This window comes from Anopheles darlingi, chromosome 2 (genome assembly GCF_943734745.1).
Source record: "Anopheles darlingi chromosome 2, idAnoDarlMG_H_01, whole genome shotgun sequence".
Lineage (NCBI taxonomy): Eukaryota > Metazoa > Arthropoda > Insecta > Diptera > Culicidae > Anopheles > Anopheles darlingi.
In genome coordinates this window covers 83,973,440-83,995,650 of record NC_064874.1, presented here as the reverse complement: position 1 = coordinate 83,995,650, position 22,211 = coordinate 83,973,440, and the positions used below count along the sequence as shown (strand labels likewise).

The window sequence follows — 22,211 nt, the reverse complement described above, 5'->3', positions numbered from 1 at the left end:
GTAAGTGTCGCCATTAAAACAAGAAATGATCATCGATCTTTCGAGTCGAGCAATGGAACGTAATGTTCCAGTTCCTCATTTCAACCTCGACTTTCGAACGTGCATTGAAGTGCGTGCGGATTGTTTATAAATTAAGTAATCGCCTCGGCGAAAAGAAGGAATGCGCGGGCACGGATGCCACCGAGTCACCGCAGCCGAACAGCGTCACGCGTTCATTAAACGCAGCGCACACCACCGGGCGATCGCCAGGGAAAAGGCGTCCCAAGCGAGTTCCCCCTCCCTAGAGAGAGAGCTTCAAGTGTGCTTTAAATGGACAGAAGGTGATTTGGACGTCTTGCGTGAGTTGATTTAAGAAGCAAAAACGACGACGACGACGCGCGACACTCTCCTTTCCTCACTGGGGTTGGGTCCTGAGTCGTCGCTGTAACACGGTGGACCTACCTCAACACATAAGCAATAGCCTAAGGCGAGCTGCCCCCCTTTCTACACGTGTGTGTGTGTGTGTGCTTGCTGCAAGTTGAATAAGAAGGCGGAGAACTCTGTTTGAATGCTCAACCCAACGGTCCATCCATCCTTCTTTGGGATTTGCGCAAGTAAAAACGGCTGCAAAAGCGTTGCCGCCATCACGACAGGCCATGGCCGGTCCTCCAATGCACCAGATGATTGGTTTTCGAAACCGACACACAGCCACATATCGAGCAGCCACTGGAAGGGTTAACTCCTCCCGATAGCATCGATCCAACGATCATAAACCAAAACGCGGCACGGCCTGCCATTACCACCAACGACGACGACGGCGACACGGACGGAGGCCACGGATAAATGAGTAAATCCACTTGAGCAATCGAGGGCGGTTCCCTCCAGGTTCCCCAAAACTGCCCTCCGGCTATTGCCATTGCGTCTCGACGTGAGGATCGATGGGATGTAAACACATTTACAACCAAACCTCCCCTCGCACAGGACCCCAGGACGAGAATCGTTTGCAAGGTGCAAGGAGCACTCATCATCGCAGGGGGGGGGGGGGGGGGGGTGGGTTCTGTCCGGCGGACCGATATTTGTCACGGATGACATTTGCAAATGAGGTGTGTGTGCCTCGCGATGGCCGCAGGGCGCGCGTTCGGGGGCGAAACACTCGCCAGCGTTCGCCGGAATTGGCTTTTCACTTGATGCGTTTTGGGCCAGCAAGTGAGCGAGCGAGCGAGAGTTCCGCAGAGGGATTAATGGTCAAAAAGGTGCGCCACTTGCAGTGAATCACTCGATGGAATGTTGATTAACTGCGTGGAATGGGAGTGCTACAGAAGGAGGTCAACTTTAGGTTCTGCTCTGCAATCTGCAAATGCTTGATCCCGATGAAAAGGGCCAAATCTCGACGCCAAAGAACCACACGAACTGTGGGTCTTGAAAGATCGATCGCTTGGTTTGCACAATTCACACCCAACGCAAGGTCCCTCCTTGAGTGGCAACAAATGGCGAGTGGCTATTGTTTGTATTGTAAATTTAATATTCAGCCACAGCGATCGAGTCTGCAACCTCGATCGCTGGAACGCCATCGAGCACACTAATCGATTGCCGCCAATCGATCCTTGGCCCTTCGTCCGACTCTTTGCCGCAGTCAAGTGCATCGGTGCATCAGCGATCGTGTCTGCATCATAACCGGGCACGGCATGGCATGGCCCGGCGGCGCGGTGTGCAATCATCCCAATCAGCGCGCAAATCAATCACGCCATTGCCACGCCACACGCCAAGGCAGTGCGCTGCTAGATGGTAGATGCGTGATTTATGCGGGACGACCGACTGACTGACAACCCGAGGGCTCGGGAGGGGCCACGGTTTTGGATATTAATCACGACACGAGAAGCCTGGCCCTAAGGAGACATCATCGTCATCGTCATCTGGAAGTGCTTTCTCTGCTCTGAGTTTTTGCTCCTCGCGCTCGGTTTTCGCTTTTTCCAGCGATCCACCTTGGCAGCGCAGGTGAATGGAAAATTTATCGTTACATTCCGCTCACGTTTCCACTTCGTTTTCTATGTTGCACGATTGGTGGGAGGTGGGCCCGAGTCGAGCCCCCTTTTCCATCAGCGCTGGTCCCTTTTTTCCTATGCGAAGGCTCCTCACTGATAACCGGAGGTCTTGTTCCTTCCTTAAATGGGGTAACAACGAGTGCGCCAGCCTCTCACCCGCTGTGCATGTGTGTGTGTGTGTGTGTTTCGGGCAGTCCTTCCAATATTGCAACGAGTTTTGGACCCAGTCCCGCCAAACACAACATCTCCATAGGAAAAAGTGGAGCAAAAAGGCATTGCGATGCGAGCGTGCGAGTCATGTTCGGTTGACGTCCGGCGGTTGACATGGACGTGACTGTCGATCATCACCACCACCATCACCACCACCACCAGCCTGCCCCCGCCAGGAGGAGGGCTCGACTTGACAGACCGACCTCGACCGATCGGTGTGTGTGTGTGTGTCGGTGGGGGTGCCTTTTAAGGATGGTGCTTGGGGCCCCCCGGAAATGGTTCGCATAGCATGCCATACGGGTGGGCCCGGTTTAGGCATCCGGAATCGTTACTGCTTGCCTGCCCTCTCGATCATGGTTTTGCAATTTCTGGTCGCTAGCACTCGTCGGACGGATCGTGCCTTCACCGAAGGAGGACCACCTTTAGTAATTTGCTTGACCAGATGAAGAGGTATTCAGGGTTTCGACTTCGGTGAAGGGTAGTAGTATACCTGCTACTGGGCTTCTGTTCTGGTGTGTTTTTTTTGGTATAATTGAGCTATCGTGCTGCAGTCGTGATCCTTACATTTGACTTTGGCCTGCCATTGATATCTTCTTTTAGAGTTCTTAGTTCTGTTTGTGAGCTTGTTTGGCACTCAATTTATCAACTAGCATGCCTGGTGTCTGATCATTTCTTAAATTTTACATACTGCTATGGGTATTGCCTTGACATTGAGCATTTTTTACTCCTTCTTTGTATGATATTCACTTTGTTGCAATCTTTTTTCTTATTATAAACTCTATTTATCATATGTTAACCAGTATTTGTTCCTATTCCCTTATTGTTTCATTAGTTTTTGTTTCGTTTATTTTTGTCAAGATAGTCATTAATTGCGCAAACAAGACTTTATCACTTTTTATCAAACAATTATCCCTTTTGCAGCAGTATAAAATTGGTGTGTGATACCTTTTCAGTACAGCAAAACAAATACGCGATCACAAAAACCAAATGTTGGTTCTCTAAAGTAGTATCAACAAAGGGAAAATCAAAACTACGATATAACGACCAGCATGTAACAGCAACGACGCAATGATTCACCAACAAACTAGTGTAATTGTAGCGACCGAAAGCACCCCAAAAACGCCTTCAAGGTCATCGAAATGATTTTGTTTGGGATAGGGAACCGAAATTAAAAATAGCTTCCCAAGCCAAGTGCCGTCAAGAAAGTGAAATTAAAAAGCAAACAGCGGCACGTGAATCACCTAATAAATGGTGAATGTGCCGAAGAACAACAAGAAACAGAGGAACGTTGTTTGTCACCATCATATCTGAGCCACCGGCACCATTTCGGCAACAAATGAGCTCGCCGCTCGCCGACAGCATTTACAATCTAATTTTCGTCAATAGAGACATCGTTTAGCAGCCAGAAGACACCTCTTCCAACAGCTCCACTCGGATGGCGCTGTCGTTGGCACGTGTAGTGCCCCGGTGTGATCACGGTTCCGTTACAAGATTGCCAAGGCATCATGGCGTGCATTAATTACCACCGACAGGCCGTCCAGAGTACGAAAGATCCACGCGTCTGGCATCCCGGGACGGGTGTGCCATCGTTTCGCAGACCGCTGGTGGCCCATCTGGCGCTGCATCGGACGCCGTTTGGCTTGCCAATCGAAGGATCGACCAAAAATAGATGCCTGGTCCCAACGAAGGCAGGGGATTCCCTCGCGCAAAGCATCGAAGCGGGACCACCACCACCACCGCCGTGAATCGGTTTTTACTCGATCCGTGAACCGGTCGCCAGCTGGTAGGTGAGCATTTTTTGGTGGGTTTGGTAGTGAAGTACACAATGAAGCGATTGCTAGAGACCTCCACAAAGCGCGAGCGCCCCAGGTTTTTTTTTTACCTATTTTTAGCCAACTCTTCCTCTCGGGCCTCGGGCGTCAAACAACAAACATCAAACGCCATTTTCATTGTGTGACATTTCGTCACAATAATCGTGAAAAACCGACGGGGAGAATAACCCGCTACCGGTGCTTCTGTGTGTGTGTGTGTGTGCAGTGACCTTACGCGACATTTGCTGCCGTGGCATGTGTGGTTTGATAGCCGCCCGTGGGTGGTAAACAAGCCAACGAACGCGATCATTTGGTGGTTGCGCCACTTGCTTCAATCAACCTAACCAGCCAGTCTCAGGGTGCTCCACCTTGGGGCCCTTAGTAGATGCGGGTGTTTAGGGGTACACACATGCACGCACCAGATAGTGGCTCTTCCGATGTAGCTGACACACATCGAGCCAGAAGAAGCCAGCAGGAACACAAGCGAAGGTGCAGCAACCTCATTTGCATTCGATGGCATGCTGGCGGCCTGCCGCAAACCTGGAGGGCACTGCCATGAGTCATACTTACAACCGAGTGCGAGTAGTAAACAGCGTTAATAGATTTTACGAAATTCCCTTCGCTCAAGAACGATGATCGTGGCTGGCGAACGTTCGCAGAGTTGAAAAACGGCTTCGCATTCCTTTTCGCTGGATGCAGGCCAAGGCATGGAGACCACCCCCCTCTTCAGTCGGTATGAAAAATGGCGCAATTAGTTGTTTAATTTAGCACCAAACTATTCGCACAATCCACCGAGACCGGGATGCCGGGAGCCCTCTTTCAAACAGACGCATGGCCACGCACGCGCCACGATGCCATTTACGCTATCGCGTCCCGTGAACGCACGATGACAGCATAATAGTTAAATAAATTAAAAGAACTAACCGGACAACCGAACCGCCCTCACGCTCGCGGCACAGAAAGCGTGCCCAATGATCAATCTTTTGAATGCAATCGCGCAAACAGTTGCGACGACGTTGCGGTAGATGACGCACCGTCATCGCCAGCGCCAGCGCCACGCCGTGCGCAGTATGCAAAAGCATTCCTTTCCGCAGCACGACCTCCCCCCCCCCCCCCCCCCCGTGGTGTGGTAATGTGAGATCTAACGCACAACATAAGTACCAAACATGCTTACAGCGCACGGAGCATAATCTTGCGCCGCATTTACGGCATTGAAATCGAATCTCGTCGCCGCCGACGTCGCCGTGCCACCGTGCGCTTTGACATGCGTTTGACACTTGGCATGCCTCCTGCTTACTGAATGCCGCCCGTGCCACCGTGAGGACGGAGGCAGTGGCGGCGGCGAGGTGGCTATTAAAATGAAATTAAAATATAAGCAAACGCGATCGAGGATCGAGAAGGTGCATGCAGGGGGGGGCTCGTGAAGGATAATTGCCTCGGGCATCGCGATAGAGAGCCGGTCCTAGGGGGTATTATCGCGGTGCTGCCCGTGGAGAACGCAGTAGCGAAAAACAAGCTTGAAATGCTGCTGTTCCGAGTGAAACGCAATGTAATAGTACCGCAGCAATGTGGTGTGTCTTGTTTACCTCCCACTACCTGGTGCTACCAAGGGAACCACGAGCCACGATGCAATGCATGGCGCATCTGGGCACTTCGCCGATCCTCGCGCAACACCATCGATAGGCACGGTGGCGTTTGATCGGATTCGACAGTCTGTCTTATTGCACTTCCTGGGGTCTACGTCTACTATACCTGGACTCCATCGATCGATTAATCTTGCGCAAAGCGCTACCGCACCACCACTTTGCATGCCTCCATTAGCGTGAAAGGGTAACCGATGTTGTCACCACCACACACCGGAGCATAATCGTCGATGACAAATTTGATTTGAACTTTGACAGCTTTCTTGCGACGACGGTGGTGGCGGTGGCTTTGGCAACGACGGTGTGCGGTGTGCGAAACACACACACACACACACACCATACGCGTCGCCGTGATCGATGGACGCCTCAACGTGTGCCCAAACAGAGTGCCAGTTGTCGATTGATTGATGATTTATTTATGAGCAACGAACGCACGAGCGCTCGAGAAGGTGATGAGAGATGCGAGGATGCGAGGATGCGATGCGATCGGTGTGGGAAGGGGGCGCACCTTAGAGTCCTTTGAAGTTGTTTGGTGCTGGTTTGCAGGGTTTTTAATTCGGTTATATTCCTCTCTTAATCGCTACTCATTGATTGAAGTGCATCTTACAGAATAGCGGAAAGCGGCTTTGAAATTGTGAATTCCCCCCATCTACTGTTTACACAACAACCGCGTCGCGTCGATTCTGGGAAATTGCATTCACGTCGCATACGCTCGTTCGCACCAGGGTGCATTGCAGCAAGGATGGCCACGGTTTTCATCGGTTCTCGGTCCGAAGAGTGACCTCTGCCTCTGCCGCGGGGTTGGGGCGATCCCATGCGGTTTGATTTACTACCGCCATCGCCCGTCAACACCCCGGGCACAAGGCAAGAGGATCACGGCCTTTTTGCGCTCGCGATCGCATCGCTCGTGAAAACATTGGGCGCGACCTCCTGCCAGCCCACCCCATCGTTCTGTTGATGGATCGGCGGCCCCCTTTTTGGCGGCTGCAAGCGCAATGCGGTGCAATGTTTATGCAGCGGGAGTCCGTGTGGCAGCTATAGCTAATGGTTACCTTTGTGGTGCGGTGCCTGGCGCGAAGCGGCATTCAGCGGCATTGCATTGATGAGCTGCACTTGTTGGCGGGCTTAGTGGGAGTGGCTGGTGAAATGCTTGGGTCTTGGGTTTTCATCTTATGCATTTGAACGATCGATTAGGGAAGGGTAGAATAGGAGGGTGGTGATGGTAGTGGTCAGTGTTAGAGCAGGTTTTCATGATGGTTTTCGATTTTTCTTTTACTCAGCATTCATTATTCGGTCTTTTCACATTTTTTTCGGCTCAAATCGAATTATAGTTTGAACGTTTGAATCCACATTCCAACCTATCCTATCAACCGATCCGATATTTGACATCTATTTTTTGGACGTGAACGTGTTTATGATGATACAACTTAACTTTTATGATCCTTTTATGATCGGATCAATGTACTAAGAGTTGTTTATTGATCAACTTAAGAAGAATTCGTATCTCTAACTTGTGTTAGCGATGAGTAGAAGTGGAAAAGATCTGTTATTGGGCGTTGATTGAAGAATTCCTAACCAACTTAAAAAAAATTGTTTATAAATCAAAGCTCGGACTGTATGATGAACTCAAAAATATTGAAAAAAGCTCATGATGCGATCGGACTTGACCGAAAAAAAGGTTTGATTAATCGTAAGGATGCTAAAAAATGGTCTCTAGCAGATCTGCTTCATTAAAAATGTTATAAAAATGCTAAAAATTATAGATATTTTCGCACAGCACAACAAGCATTTTCGCCCCTAAAAATGATGCATATTATGTCTTTGGATTTGCAGACTAATGGTTGATATGCTAAAACAATAGGTTTGCTAAACTAAACATTACAGTTCATCCCTAAAAGTGCTAAATAATTGTTTTTGCTCGCATTATTTTACCATTTGTCTTCAACTTCGCCCATGGAACTGTGATCGGTTTTAGTACATTTAATCATCCTTTTGTGATCTAATAAGTTCATCCATTTATCGGTTATTTTATCGGACTGCTGGTTCCAATCGAGTTCGGTTTCCAAACAGCATCTCTTGCTCATTGGTTTCTCCGAACCTCAACTCAATTGATTCTGCAAATTGTCTGATCAAACGCATCAGCATCGATCTAGCGGCCAACGGACAAGTCACCGCTGAGTAAGATGCACTGGAATGTGTTCCAGTTTGCAGCGCCAACCGTACGATCGGCTCACGGAGCGCAGCCCAGATTATGCAGCTGTTCTGGGCCTCTCATAAAGGACGGAGAACTGCATCTTTGCTGTCGCACCAGCCACAACACGCTGCTCGCGGCGATCAACACCACACCAAAGGGGAGGGTCGGTGAGATTTTTGATCTGATTAAAGTTTGCGCCGGTTGCCACCTTCCTCCCAGCCATGTAATGAAGTAATCTCTTCGCTGTCCGTTTGTGGCAAAACGGACCGGATCGCTTGTCCAGCCAGCCAGCCAGGCCAGGGTGTCGCAACTACACCGCCCCGGAGCGCTGTTTGCTCGATAAGCGAAGATCGAAGATCACCGATCGGTACGGGCCTGTTTTGTTTTGTTTTTTTTTTTTTCTTCTTTTATGCTCGGATGGTGGCCGTGGCCGGTGGCTCCTCCCTCGATTAGTAATTGCTCGCGCCCGTGGTGCGGCGCACGGTACTTCAACTCACTCACTAACTTACGGTGACCGACAGCGCGATCGCTTGTTGGTGATATTGGCCCGAAGTGGCCAGTCTAGCAACGCACAAAAACAACGCCGCGCCGCAAATTTACGATGATGACGGTATCGGCATCGGTGTGACCACCGCGGTGGCCACCCCGAACGTGTGAAAACACCGTGCGATCGAGCGCGAGCGACCGCGACTTCGCCGACCGGGGGATCGCCGCAAAAATTATGAGTCAATCGAATCGATTAACTTATGATCAACGGCGGTGGCCGGGCGGATTATCCGCACTGTGCACAGAGCACCGATCGACCGTCGTATCGGATTAAATCGATAAATTTGTGGGTGCATGTGTGTAAACCAAGAGGGGTCTTTTGCTTAATTTGTTGCGTGCAGGCAAGCGAGCCTAATAGCCCTCTGCCACCTCTGCTAGAGCTTGTAGTCATTTGTTTCATATTTTAGCATTAAAATGCGCGCATAACTGGCCCGAGTTTATCGTGATTAGTGACAGAACAGGCAGCTAGCAAATTGGCACAACACAGATGCGAGCTTACGATGACGATGATGATGGTTTGCGCTGTTTGCGTTGCAATGAGAGCTGAATTCTGTTAATTGAATTGATAAGTTACTGGGGGCAGAGAAACACTCCGGTTGCTCTTTTTCAATGTAACAGTTTCTATAATTTATGCTAATTACTTCGAACACACACACACACACAGGCACACACGCTAGCATTCTATCATTAAAGTACAATAATCATCGGCTCAAAATACATCTCCAACGGTCGACACACCAGCCGCAGCGCAGCGCACCTTGCCTCGAAGCAAAACTGGTTGTCACTCCTTTTCCATTATTCATGAACCGTTTACCGAGAACCTTCATTAGTCGATGGGGGGACTACTTCTGGCGGACAAGCGACTCATCTCAGGCCCGCGATGATGCTTACGGGATCGTCTGTCTGGATTTGGTTGGCAATCCGTGGCCTAGCGCGAAACCGTCAAACGGAACACTCTGGCGCTTTCTGGCGTACGGGAACGATTAAGTAAGTTGTTTAGAGAGCCCACGGGGAGGGGGGACCAGCCAGTAGCCGCCAGCTTGTACCCGATTAGTCGCGTTTGACAATTTTCTCATCACCGGAAGCGACGCTCCTTCAGTTCCAGCGATGATTATATGTTCCGCGTTCGGTGGGGTAACCCAATTGATATGTGTGTATGCGCAGAAGCATGAATCTTAAGTGAAGTTGTTATCGTGAGTAAATTAGAAGTTATTTTTTCTCCTTTAATTAAAAAACCATATTGTTCCGATAACTCTCCGGAGTGTTCGGTGACAACTGGGGCTTCTCGTATCGCTCCAACCAACCAAGCACCCCGGCGGAACCAGGGCCAGGAAACTGGAACCATTGTCACGCCGTTAAACCCCGGTGCGGCTGGGGGGCCCAGGGGTGGCGCACCATGTTTATCTTGAAATGGGTTGCATTAATGATCGCAAAATGTTGGGGTTTTGGCTACTCGTCACCTATTGACGAGACGACGGCCCACTCCGTCACTTTAACGGAGAACTCGACGATGACGATGCCGCACTGCCTACTACGCCGGATCACAACACTCGTGGACACCTCTGTCCCACCGAGCGTCAGCCTGTAGCTAGGCAGGCGTGGCCTGTAACCGTACGGTTGCCGTGACAACGGCAGATCCAGCTGAAGAGAGGTTCCCAGTGACGGGAATGTTTTGTCGTGAAAACGACAGTTTGGGTGGAGAGAGCGCCTCTAGAAGTTAAGCAAGCTATGAACTTGAATGCTGTTTCTCTCATCTTTATTCTGGGTATGGCCCATCATCCCATGCATGGTCTACCTTCACCGTTGGTGATACATAGTAATTTTCGCTAATATTACATTTTTTACATCTAGTAGTCCATGAAATCACTAAAAATAGATTCCTACCCTATCCATCGCCAGAACAATCGCGAGGCTCTAAACTATTTCCTGAACATACTCCCCCCCGTTGGAATGTAATTCCAACCTACTTAATCAATATTATTCATCTTGTATTGGCAACGGAGCTAACTTATTTACCGAACGACGGTAAACGCCGGATGTCGTGCGAACATCAGCTACTCTTACTACTCCATCTTTTCCTTGTATCACGTCAGTAACATACCCCAATTGCCATGATAGGGCTGGTAAATTATCATCCACTAATAAAACAATACTGCCATTCGTAATATTGGGCTGCTTCTTAGTCCACTTCGCTCGTGCTTGCAGAGATGAAAGATACTCTCGCGACCACCTCTTCCAAAAGTGGTCCCGCAGCTGCGTCAGGAACTCCCATCGGCTCAAACGGTTGGCTGGTATCTCCGCATAGGATGGTTTGATGATTGGCTCCAGCGATCGTCCAAGCATCAGATGAGCAGGCGTAATAGGTTGCAGATCATTCGGGTCATCACCCGAACAGTAAAGCGGCCGAGCGTTGACTATGGCTTCCACATGGGTCAAGACGGTGTAGAATTCTTCGAACGTCAATGAAGCAGTCCCTAATGCTTTACTTAGATGTGCCTTCACTGTTTTGACTCCAGCCTCCCACAAACCACCAAAGTTTGGTGCATGAGGAGGTATGAACTGCCACTCTATTTCTCGTTTGAGCAAGAATTCATGAACTTTGTCCCTTTCTTTCTTGCCATTGAATAGATCACACAGCTTGCGCAGCTCTCTAGAAGCACCTACAAAGTTAGTTCCATTATCCGACATTATTTTTCGAACTGTGCCTCTGCGATTTGTGAAACGATCCAATGCGGCTAAAAATGCTTCAGTTGACATATCAGTTACTAACTCGAGATGAATTCCCTTTGTCACTAAACACACAAATAACGCGATATAAGCCTTCACCTTCCTAGGTTTGTATCTGCCTTCTTTTACTAATACCGGACCGGCATAATCGACTCCGGTTATCTCAAAGGGTGCCGCCAGGTTCACTCGTTCCTCAGGCAGATTTCCCATTAGCGGTTGGATTATTCGTGGATTCGCTCGGAAACATTTTACACATTTCCGTATCACCTTCCGAATGGAAGACCTAGCATTGATGATCCAGAACCTCTCTCGAAGAGTCGCCAACACTCCTGATGGTCCTTGATGTAATTGCTCTTCGTGGATCTTTTGTATCAGCATATCTGTCACTGGATGTCCATGCGGTAAGAGTAGCTGATGTTTGTTCTCAAACGGTAACCTTGAATGCTGCAACCGTCCGCCAACACGAAGAAATCCATCTTTGCAGATAAATGGGTGCAATGCACACCAACGCTTCGGTATTTGGTTGCGCTTGATGCATTGAATCTCTTTGTGGAACTCGTTTTGCTGCACAATTCGTACGATGCAATTCATACCGTCACGCATTTCTTTCACTGTTAGTAGTACATGGGTAGCTCTCTCTTTCCTTGGTTGGCGCGTTCTTTTTAAAAAACGAACCACATAAGCGAACACTCGTTGTAGCTTATAGAAGGACGAGTGCTTCTCGAAGACGGGTTCAGCTACCTTCAGAATGGATGCAATGAGCACAGTCTTTTTTAACTCCGGGATCATGTCGTCAGACATCTCAGCTGTTTGCTCTATGTTGTAGTCGCATTCCTGTAGAAAGCTTGGGCCGTTCCACCACAACTGGCAATTTCTTAGTGTGGCAGGCTTCATTCCTCTTGATACAATATCAGCTGGATTTTTTGCTGTCCGAACATAATTCCATTCGTAATTTTCCGACAGTTGTATGATTTGTTTTATACGATTACGCACGTATATTTGAAGAGAATCCAACGGCTTGCGCATCCAGGCCAACACTATTTGGCTATCCGACCATAGCTTAACTTCGAATTTATGGTTGTATACTGTCTGGTTAACCTTTTCTACCAACTTAGCCAATAGCAAAGCAGCACACAACTCTAGTCTTGGAATTGAAATTGCCTTGAGAGGGGCAACCTTTGATTTGCTGCATAGCAGCCGTGTTTTTACGCTTCCGTTTTTTTTTATACTTCTAAGGTACACGCATGCACCGTAAGCGTTCTTCGATGCGTCCGCGAACCCATGCATCTCCAGCTTCTCTGATTCGGCAGGTACGACGCATCTTGGTATAACGATTTCCTTCAGCTCCTTTAAGGCATCTTGAAACTCTGTCCATCTTGACAATAATTCACCCTCTACTGCCTCATCCCAGCCGATCTTAGATGCCCATAAACATTGCATTATCATTTTTGCCTCGATGATGACTGGTGCTATTAGACCTAACGGGTCAAATAGTCGGGCAATGGATGATAGTATCGATCTTTTTGTGCTTATCGTCTCATTTTTATAAACTGTGACCTCAGGATTATACAGCAAGATATCGACTGTTGGATTCCAGATTATTCCTAGTGCTTTGATTGTTTCGTTTACTGATGTTCGTGCAATTTTTGTCAATACCTCTCGATCCGTTTCTGGTATTCCTTCGAGAATTTCCTCAGAATTAGAGCACCATTTTCGGATAGGGAATCCTCCCCTTTCCATCAATTCTTCTAATTCATATCTCAGAGTTTTTGCCTGAGTAATGGTGTCAGCGCCCGTGATGATATCGTCCATATACGTGTTTTTTAGCAAGGCATCAGCAGCATGCGGGTAGTTTTGACCTTCGTCTAGTGCTAGTTGTTTTAGCACTCTTGTTGCTAGGAATGAAGCCGCCGACGTACCATAAGTTACTGTTCCTAACTCATATACTTTCAATTCCTTGGATGGGTCTTCTCTCCAGATTATTCTTTGGTATCGAGTATCCGCAACATTGATTAGAATTTGGCGATACATTTTTGTTACATCTACCGAAAAAACGAATTTGAGAGTTCGAAACCGCAAAACTATTGAGAAGAGGTCGCTTTGGATTTGTGATCCTTGCATCAATACCTCGTTTAATGACAGTCCAGTGGTTTTGGCGGATGCATCAAACACCACACGCAATTTTGTGCTGCTGCTTTCTGGCTTCAGCACACAATGATGGGGCAAGTAATAACTTTGCATTCCGGGAGGATCTTCGCTCTCCTTTATCTCGCGACAATGTCCTAACTTCACATATTCCTCCAAAAATGCTGCATACTGTTCCTTTAAATTTGGTTCCTTCATCAGCCTTCGTTCTAGAGATCGAAATCTTTTTAGTGCCATTTCTCGCGACTCTGTTAGCTGCGGCAACGTTTCACGAAACGGTAATTTTACCACATATCGACCGTCCTTGTTTCTATAATGGGTGTTTTGAAAATGTTCTTCGAACAGCTCTGCTTCTGAGTTTGTATCATCCGTGTCAGGCAGATCTTCTTGTTCAAAAAACTGTTTTAGGCTGTTCTCCAATACATCTTGTGTAATCGGATGTGAGTGTACATGTTTGTGCTTTCTTTTATCTGCACCTGCCACTACCCATCCGAAACGAGTTTCAAACAGCGTTGGTAAATCATCTGCTAGTTGGACCCTTCCATGGCCTAAAATTTCACCAAATAACTCTGACCCTATCAATAAGTCAACTTCCTTAGGCTGATGGAACAAAGGATCTGCAAGCGTTATGCTGGATGGTACCTTCCAATTCTTACTGCAGACTGCATTCGACGGAATTATTCCGGTAATCTTTTCCGTCGTTAGACATTCAAGCCTTGTCTTATATTTGCCATCAATGGACAATAACTCCACTTGTACCTTATGAGAGGTCTTTGACTCTTGACCGTTAACTCCGCATAACATTGTTTCAGTGGGATGTTTCTTCACTCGCAACATTTTCACTACTCCTTCTGATATAAGATTAATTTCACTCCCAGAATCTATTAATGCACGAGCCTGGCACGTTTTACCGTTCTCTGAACGTAACTTCACTAAGGCAGTCATCAAAAGTACTTGTCCTTTCCGTTCTACATCGCTGCATGCTGCCGTTACTGCAGCAGATTGCTCGGGAGTTGGGTCTAAATGCAGTAATGTATGGTGCCTTTGGTTACACTTTCTACAGGTCTGTCTCAAGTAACACTTTTTTACCGAATGTCCAGCCTTCAAACAGTTGAAACAAACTTTCAACATTTTAACCTTGTCTATTCTTTCGCCAACAGACAATCTCAATAAAACATTGCACTCACAGCTACGATGTTGACCGGCACATATTGCGCATACCTCTTGTTTGTTTGTTGCAACATGAATTGTATTGCTCACCGGCTTAGGCTTGCTGATATTCCGGCTTGGTCTTGCGACATCCTTATTAACGTCCTCGCAACGTTCTAGCACTACACATCTTTGTTTGAGGAAGTCAATCATCACTTCATATTCCGGCAACTCTCTTTGATCAAACGAAGTTTCCCATAGTTCGCGAGTTTGATTATCTAAGGCACGTGTTACTAACGTTATCACCATCATTTGTGAGACCCCAGTTAGCTGATGACCGAGTTTATCCAAACTCTCAACGTGCTTGGTGCACTCATTTAATACTCGTCGAATTTCCTTTGCTGATTTTGTCACTACAGGCTGGATGTTGAGCAACCCGAGAATGTGTTTTTCAGCAATCAACCGAGGGTTTCCAAACCGTTCCTCTAGAATCTCCCACGCTCTCTCGTAATTATTGCTTTGGATCGTGTCTAAATCAATAACACCGGCTGCCGATCCTTTCAAAGCGTTTTCCAGGTGGTAGAGCTTTACTGCCTCCACATCTTTCGAATGGCGCATGAGGTCTTGAAACATGGCCTTGAAACGTGGCCAAGCTTCATATGACCCGTCGAATGTCGGTAACGGCGCTCGGAACGGATTGGATTGCATTATCACTGGCATGTTTGGTGTCTCGTTGTCTTTACCCTTATCAGGTTTCATCATTTTTTGTATTATGGATCGCGTTTGCCTCATATCTTCTTCGAATGCATCGAACTGTTCTTGCACTGTTGCCAAGTCTCCATCTGCAACGCATTCTAACAAATCTTCAAAGTTCGCAGCATACTTGGATTGTAACTCGGATAGTGATGTCATCAAATCGTTCAGCTCAATACTTGAATCGGCTACATCCGAGGGAAGCTGACTAATGTGCTTCGCTAGCCCTTGCAGCCTACTCTCTAGACTAGCACTTATCCTTAGCAACGTTTTAAGAGTCTTCATTTTTCCGTTGAATTGGGAACACTTCTCACTGAAGAATGTTTGTTACGCTCACGTTTTGCGCACTGTTGGTATTTTTGTTACACACACGGTTCACGATTGCCACCGTTTACTCACCGTCTGGTGTTCTCACATCCGGTTCGAAGGACCAATGTTGGGGTTTTGGCTACTCGTCACCTATTGACGAGACGACGGCCCACTCCGTCACTTTAACGGAGAACTCGACGATGACGATGCCGCACTGCCTACTACGCCGGATCACAACACTCGTGGACACCTCTGTCCCACCGAGCGTCAGCCTGTAGCTAGGCAGGCGTGGCCTGTAACCGTACGGTTGCCGTGACAACGGCAGATCCAGCTGAAGAGAGGTTCCCAGTGACGGGAATGTTTTGTCGTGAAAACGACAGTTTGGGTGGAGAGAGCGCCTCTAGAAGTTAAGCAAGCTATGAACTTGAATGCTGTTTCTCTCATCTTTATTCTGGGTATGGCCCATCATCCCATGCATGGTCTACCTTCACCGTTGGTGATACATAGTAATTTTCGCTAATATTACATTTTTTACATCTAGTAGTCCATGAAATCACTAAAAATAGATTCCTACCCTATCCATCGCCAGAACAATCGCGAGGCTCTAAACTATTTCCTGAACACAAAACACATCGTTATTATTCCCAATCAGCATTACCATAAATCATGTTTATGGCTACTCCTGCTGCTGATGGTGCTGGTGCTGCTGCTGCTGCTACTAGTGCTTAGCTTGCTGCCCAGGGGTTGATTGAAACGTTGCCGTCGTTTTGCGTTAGCGTTGACCGCCGTGGAGCGTGGAGGTCTGGCGCGAGAGGATGAGGTTTAATTTTTCGCCAATTATGCCAGCTAATTGTTTGTCCAGCAACAGCAACAACGGTAGCAGCACACGGTGACACGGTGTCGTTGAGGCTTTAAGCCGTGTTAAGATGTGCGTGCACGTGCCGTATTTGTTATATTTATGCTCCTTGGACATACTATGGGCCGATGAAGCGATAAATGAGTCGATGAGGATCACACATTCGTCTTGCAAAAGCAACAAGTTAATCGGTATCGGCCGCGTTAAACGAATGGCACCGGCACTAACAGCGATAAGCTAGACTGCGATAAGATCGAGACGACGACGAGCCAACCGACGAATGAGACAACCTGTCCACGCACTTCTCAGATAAACGAAGCTCACGCGAAACCATTGGTTAGCCATCCAGCAATCTTGGAGGAAGTCAATCATCTGGCCCTGACACAACTCGAGTGTCTCGAGTTACGAACCTTCACAGCACACTGGCTCTAGCCCAACGGATTGGAAGGCGTAGCACGTGCACCTTGATCGTGGCGGTGACACCTCCCTCGTTAATTGCATTCCCGGTGCTGCCGGGGAGTGGATTGAAGTGGAGAACGAATCGGAAGGTGTGCCCGAGTTGGATTTACGAGCTGGAAGGATCAAGTCCGTCCGATTGGCAACATTTTAATTACAATTTGATTCACTGCATAGCACACAGCATCGGGTGTCGTGATCGGTTTGTGCCGCGTTTTCTTGCTAAACGGTCACGCACGAGACCTAGGGGGCCGCCGGCGACACTGAGGATGGTGCCATGGTGGTATTGAATTACTTGGCCCCGGCCTAGCACGTGTTGACGATCTCGAACGCCAAGGTTCGTTGCTGCTTAGGTGTAGTGTAAAGAACATCGTTTTGCGATTCGATAGCACCTGGACCAGGGGCCTGGCGAAAGGCGATCCGAACGGTAGTGCCGTCCAGTAGCAGGCGATGGACATGCATAATGGACAGCATAAAGACGGACGCAGCCACATGTCGAGCAGATCCCATTAGATGCCATTAGAGAGAGAGAGGCTTAACTCACGATTTCTCTCCCATTTATATTCAAACGAAATAGACAGAAATCGTGAGCATTTGTATGCTCAGTACATTGTATGGTTTAATTAACTAACCTACATGAGCAACATAAATGTGAGTAGATTATGGGAGAGGTAAAAATAGCTTTAAATAAATTGAATTCTGGTTTCTTGTCAGAGGAGAGCGATAACTCCTGGCATAAAACATCTTAGCAACAGACACACATTAGTCTCTGCTTACACTTTCCTCATATTTATACTGTCTGACAAGTATGATTTGGCTTGATTTATGTTCGATCGTAATGTTTTTGACGCGCCACATTAACGCACACAGTGCCCCGTGTTGAACATGGCATTTGGTACAACGAGCTCAGGATATCAGATCGCGGTTGTGCAAAACCTGCACTAAATATCTTGTCTCGATCTGGTTGCTTTTATGGACATTTGAGATGAGATTACATCAGAAAAGAGAGAGAGAGGGGGATTTGTTAAGTCTGGGTGAGTTAAATGGAGCATTTTTCATCTTTTGAAGCGATCGATTCGTGGCTAAAAGACGCACGCCATAACCAGCTTCCATGTTTTGACGATTATAACATCGAAAAACATCGAAGAACATCCAGATCGATCGCACCAGCATCAATCGGAAGCGTATTTCGAACAAAAAAAATAGGAATAAATTTCAGAAATAAATTCAACAGCATCACCTCTCACTGTAAGCGCTGCCAGCGTCTTCAAATTAAAACATTCACTTGCCCACCTCCAACAATGAGCAGAGCCACGCTTAGAGTTAGCTTCGCAAAATTCGTGTACCATCACCAGCACACCACCGACCGGCATGCTGCTGCTGCAGTCAGTCAGTCAGTCAGTACACGCGCCGACTAAATTTAGCTTTTTTGATTGCTTCCAGAAGCGCAAACATCCGTCCAGCAAACTGCCGTACCGTAACCGTAGCATGACCCCACACCTTCCGATCGAGGTGCAGCAGTGGAACGTGTGCCAGGGGCCAGGGGGGAGCATTAAAAATTGTTTCTCGCGCGTGCGAAATATGCTAAAAATATGTTGAACCCGTTGTCGTCGCCGTCGTCGTTGTCATCGTGTTGCGGCTGCAACAAGCACAAGCGTGTCGATCAACGCCATGCCGCTCAATCGTTGTCAATTTGCTAGACATCGTCGTCGCTTGCTAGTCAAACATGATGTCGTCGTTTGGGATCAGGTTCACGTGTTGTTATCTCTCTCGCTACGATTCAATTCGATGATTTCGACGGTTAGAGCTCTACGAGGGACTGACTGAAAGAGATGGGGATTTCAATCATCATCATTGGCAACACGATACAGCACCGGTACCGGGCAGCGTATGATTAATGTCGCCAATGTTGGCGAACATGCTTTTCAACACATCAACGCCGCGCCGGAGATGTCGTCGGATTCTGCGCGCGATCGATGGAAGCAATTCGAAGGGACCGTGAGACCCGGGCACACACGTGTTGTGGTGCGCTGGCAGCCAGGCAGACAGACAGACAGACAGACAGCCAGCGATCGACCGGAGCGGAGAGCCCGCCATGGCGAACACGGTGGCATTATTTATGCCCATAAAGGCCCGTCCTCGGGTCCACCACCTGAGCAGCTGGCACAGTGTTTTAATGCTGGAGGGCGCACGATCTCGCGTATTGGCACGATTGCGCAATGCGCAACGCGCGATCGCCAACCCGGCGTCGGTCGCCAATGCACCATTTTGCGCGCCAAATGAGTGCGTGCGGTCCGGTTTGCTAGTTTTCTCGCATTGATTTAGTCACCTTTTTGTCTTGGGCCCTCATGGGGCCCCGGGACCTCATCTAGTTGGGCCGCGGTCAGCCCTTCGGTTCGCCGAGGCGGCCCAGGTGAAAGGTGGGCTGGGCTGGGCTGGGCTGGGCTGCTGGGCTCGAAAGTTGTTCCCCAATACCCTCCCGGGAGGGTAGCAGCTGGTGCTGGTGGTGGTGGTACTGTTAAATGCCTGCCCGGTAGGCTCTACTCTGGAGTGTCGCAGCTGAGGAACACTACAAACCGAAGCTTCTCATCCAGCGGACTGGCTGTGTGACCGAGAACAACACAACGTTCTGTAGATATGGATAGGGAGCACTGTTGTTGCACGGTTTTGACACATATGGAACCACTTTGCCGCAATGGGGCGCACAGATGACATCGCATCGCGCATATGTTACAGATTGCGTTCACTCGCTCTCGATCTCATCTCGATCATGCCACTGCTGCAGTCGCCACTCTAGATACGCTAGATCGGGCAGCAAACAGATCGAACAAGCGCGATAGCACATGATGACTACGATGCTACGATGCTACGATCGATGTTGATGCACCAGCACTCGGCCGATAGTGAGTCACTGACAAAGGTTCGAGAAGGAAAACCTCGAAGGAGATCTCAGATCCACTGCTCCGAGCTCGAGTACGATCGAGGTCGAGGCCAACGAAAACCGGAGCGAACAGATCGCGCCAGATCTCCGGTACCCAGATAGCAGAACATATAGCCCCTCCCGCCCTTCCCTTCTCCTTTCCTGGCGTACGTACCTGTCCTCTTTGTCGTACTTCGGGAAGGTGACGTGCATCAGCTCGAGCACGGAGCTTTCGCTCTGCGGTTCGGCCGAGATACCCTGGGCACGCTGCCGCTGCACGCCACCTCCCGCGGTAGTGCCGAGTTTGCGGCCACCGGGCGATACTACCACCGTCGCGCCACCGCTCGTCCGGAACACGCTCTGGAACTTGTCGAGCTGGCTGCGCAGTTCGGCCACCTCGTCGTTCTTCTGACGCAGCACATCCTCCAGCTCCCGAATCCGGATATCCTTCACTTGGACGATCTTCAGCAGCTCCTGTACCTGGGGCGACAGTTCGGCCGCCACAAGGCCACCGCCGTCACCGATGAACAGATTCTGGAGCGTGCTCTGGACCTGCTGATCGGCCTGCAGCGCCGCTAGCTGTTTGTACCCGGCCGTGGCCATGGCCGAGGCCATGGCGGTTCCGGCCGGATCGAAGTTATTGTTGACGGTGTCGGTGGTGGGGCCGCTACCCGGCGCCGTTGCCGCCGTTGCCGCCATCGTTCCGTCACTCATCGCGTGACCACTCGGCGACGCGATGCCGTTCCTCGCAGCAGATTGACGGTTGACGGTGCCGATACCGACCGATAGTAGTTGCGACCGTCCGTCTGCGTCTGGGTCGACCGTACGACGGCGATCTGAACTCGCGGAACCGTGAGCGCTGACTGACGGCGTTGTCGACGGGCCGTTGTCGCTGTCGGCGTCGGTCGTCGCTACAGCGGTTCTCTTCGCGACCGGGCCCGATGTCAGCACCAGCGCGGCGGACGCGGACGCGCTTGCTGCGCCAAGGACGGACGGTGACGGTGGCAACGGCGACGCGAAGTTCGTGTACTTCAGCAGCCGGCCGAGCTGGTGCACGTCCAGGCCGGTCGCCCCGCACAGCACCGTCTGCGTCTCCTGCTCGACGGCCGGGCGCCGCGACGCGAAACACAACCCGTCAAAACACACGCGCATCCACACTATTTTCGCTGCTTGCGGCCGGTGGTGTCATAAAAATAAAATCTAAAAAGAGACAAAGAGAGAAAGAGAGAGGGAGAGAGAGAGTGAGTGAGTGAGTGAGAGAGAATTTGAGCGGGAACAGGCGATCGTCGAGGAAGGTTCGGCTACTAGAAGAGCTCAGAGGATTTCGCTTGAATGAGCTGCTGGTTGTTGCTCGCATCATGATGTTGCGGATGATGCGATCGAAAGTGAAACCGTGCCGTCTGGTCTTCGTTGGTCTTTCATGCACTACCAGCATCATCCCAGCGGTGGTTTGTTTGCTTTTGCGATTGTTTTTCACATTTTCTTCGCGGGAAATGTTCGGCTTCGGATCTTCGGAAAAGGGGAAACCAGCTGATCGTGAGCGAAGAACGGTTGCGCGCCGCTCTGTTGGATTGAGTTCTTTGATGAAGATGATCTTCAAACAAACAACGTCAAACACGGGGAGATGCTGCAGAGCTTGTTGCATGAGCAGAAGATCGAATACAGGCGGTAGTGACTGGCTCATTTTCGCTGCTATGCTTATTTGATTGTTGCTGTTCCTCTATATCTTCCAGTCGTCTATTACTCTTTCGACTCTTACGGCTTTCGATGGCTTTCAAAGAGAGTACCAGGGACATCTGATTGGATGATTTACATCGAGTTTTGCCCAATGGCTTCGAATGATAGTCGCTTAAAGGAGATGAAACTGTCTAGGGAATGACCGACGACGACCAAGTCCTTGGTAGCCATTTAAAGGACTCTCCAAGGGGTCCTCTTCCGTGTATTGCCACCGTTAACTACTGCTCCTTGCAGCGCACGTTATCATTAACCACACGTGGCCATCTCAATCCGCGAGTCACCAAAGTGGCGATCGCACATCACAACCAAGGATCGATCGCTCGAAATCGGTCAAACTTCCGGCGCCACCGGTTTTCTGTTGCTGCTGCTGCTGCTGCTGCTGCCGTTGGATTGATTAAAAGCACCGAAAACGGAAATGTATTTCATCACCTCATTAAACGGGCGGCTCGCGCCGTGCGCCTGCATGGACGTTTGGCACGTAAGGGCCTTCTAGTCGGCGGGCACACGAGTGGCGCGCGGTGGTGTGGTGTCGCACGTAAGATCAAATGACTAATCGGACTTCTCGGAGTGCACGGCACACTCGGCACCAGGGAACGACGCCATGGTACGATGCACGATAAATCGAATCGACCTGCATCGGGCCGGTGTTGGTTGGGCCACAGCCGCTTCGCTTAGCCATTGCCAGTGCCATGCCCGAGCAGGGCGCCCTGAGGGTGCCACCGCGTCGTCTGTCG

General features: G+C 49.3%; 1 protein-coding gene across 3 annotated transcripts in view; it reads right to left on the bottom strand.

The window, feature by feature from the left end:
- Positions 1 to 22,211, bottom strand: part of LOC125950403 (cGMP-dependent protein kinase, isozyme 2 forms cD4/T1/T3A/T3B) — a 104,564-nt gene that overhangs the window by 70,715 nt on the left and 11,638 nt on the right. For all 3 annotated transcript variants that reach the window (XM_049678368.1, XM_049678367.1, XM_049678369.1), the window contains exon 3: positions 19,916 to 20,940. In XM_049678368.1, the coding sequence (XP_049534325.1) occupies positions 19,916 to 20,892 (977 nt within the window). In that variant the 5' untranslated portion in view covers positions 20,893 to 20,940. The remainder of the gene's footprint in view (positions 1 to 19,915; positions 20,941 to 22,211) is intronic.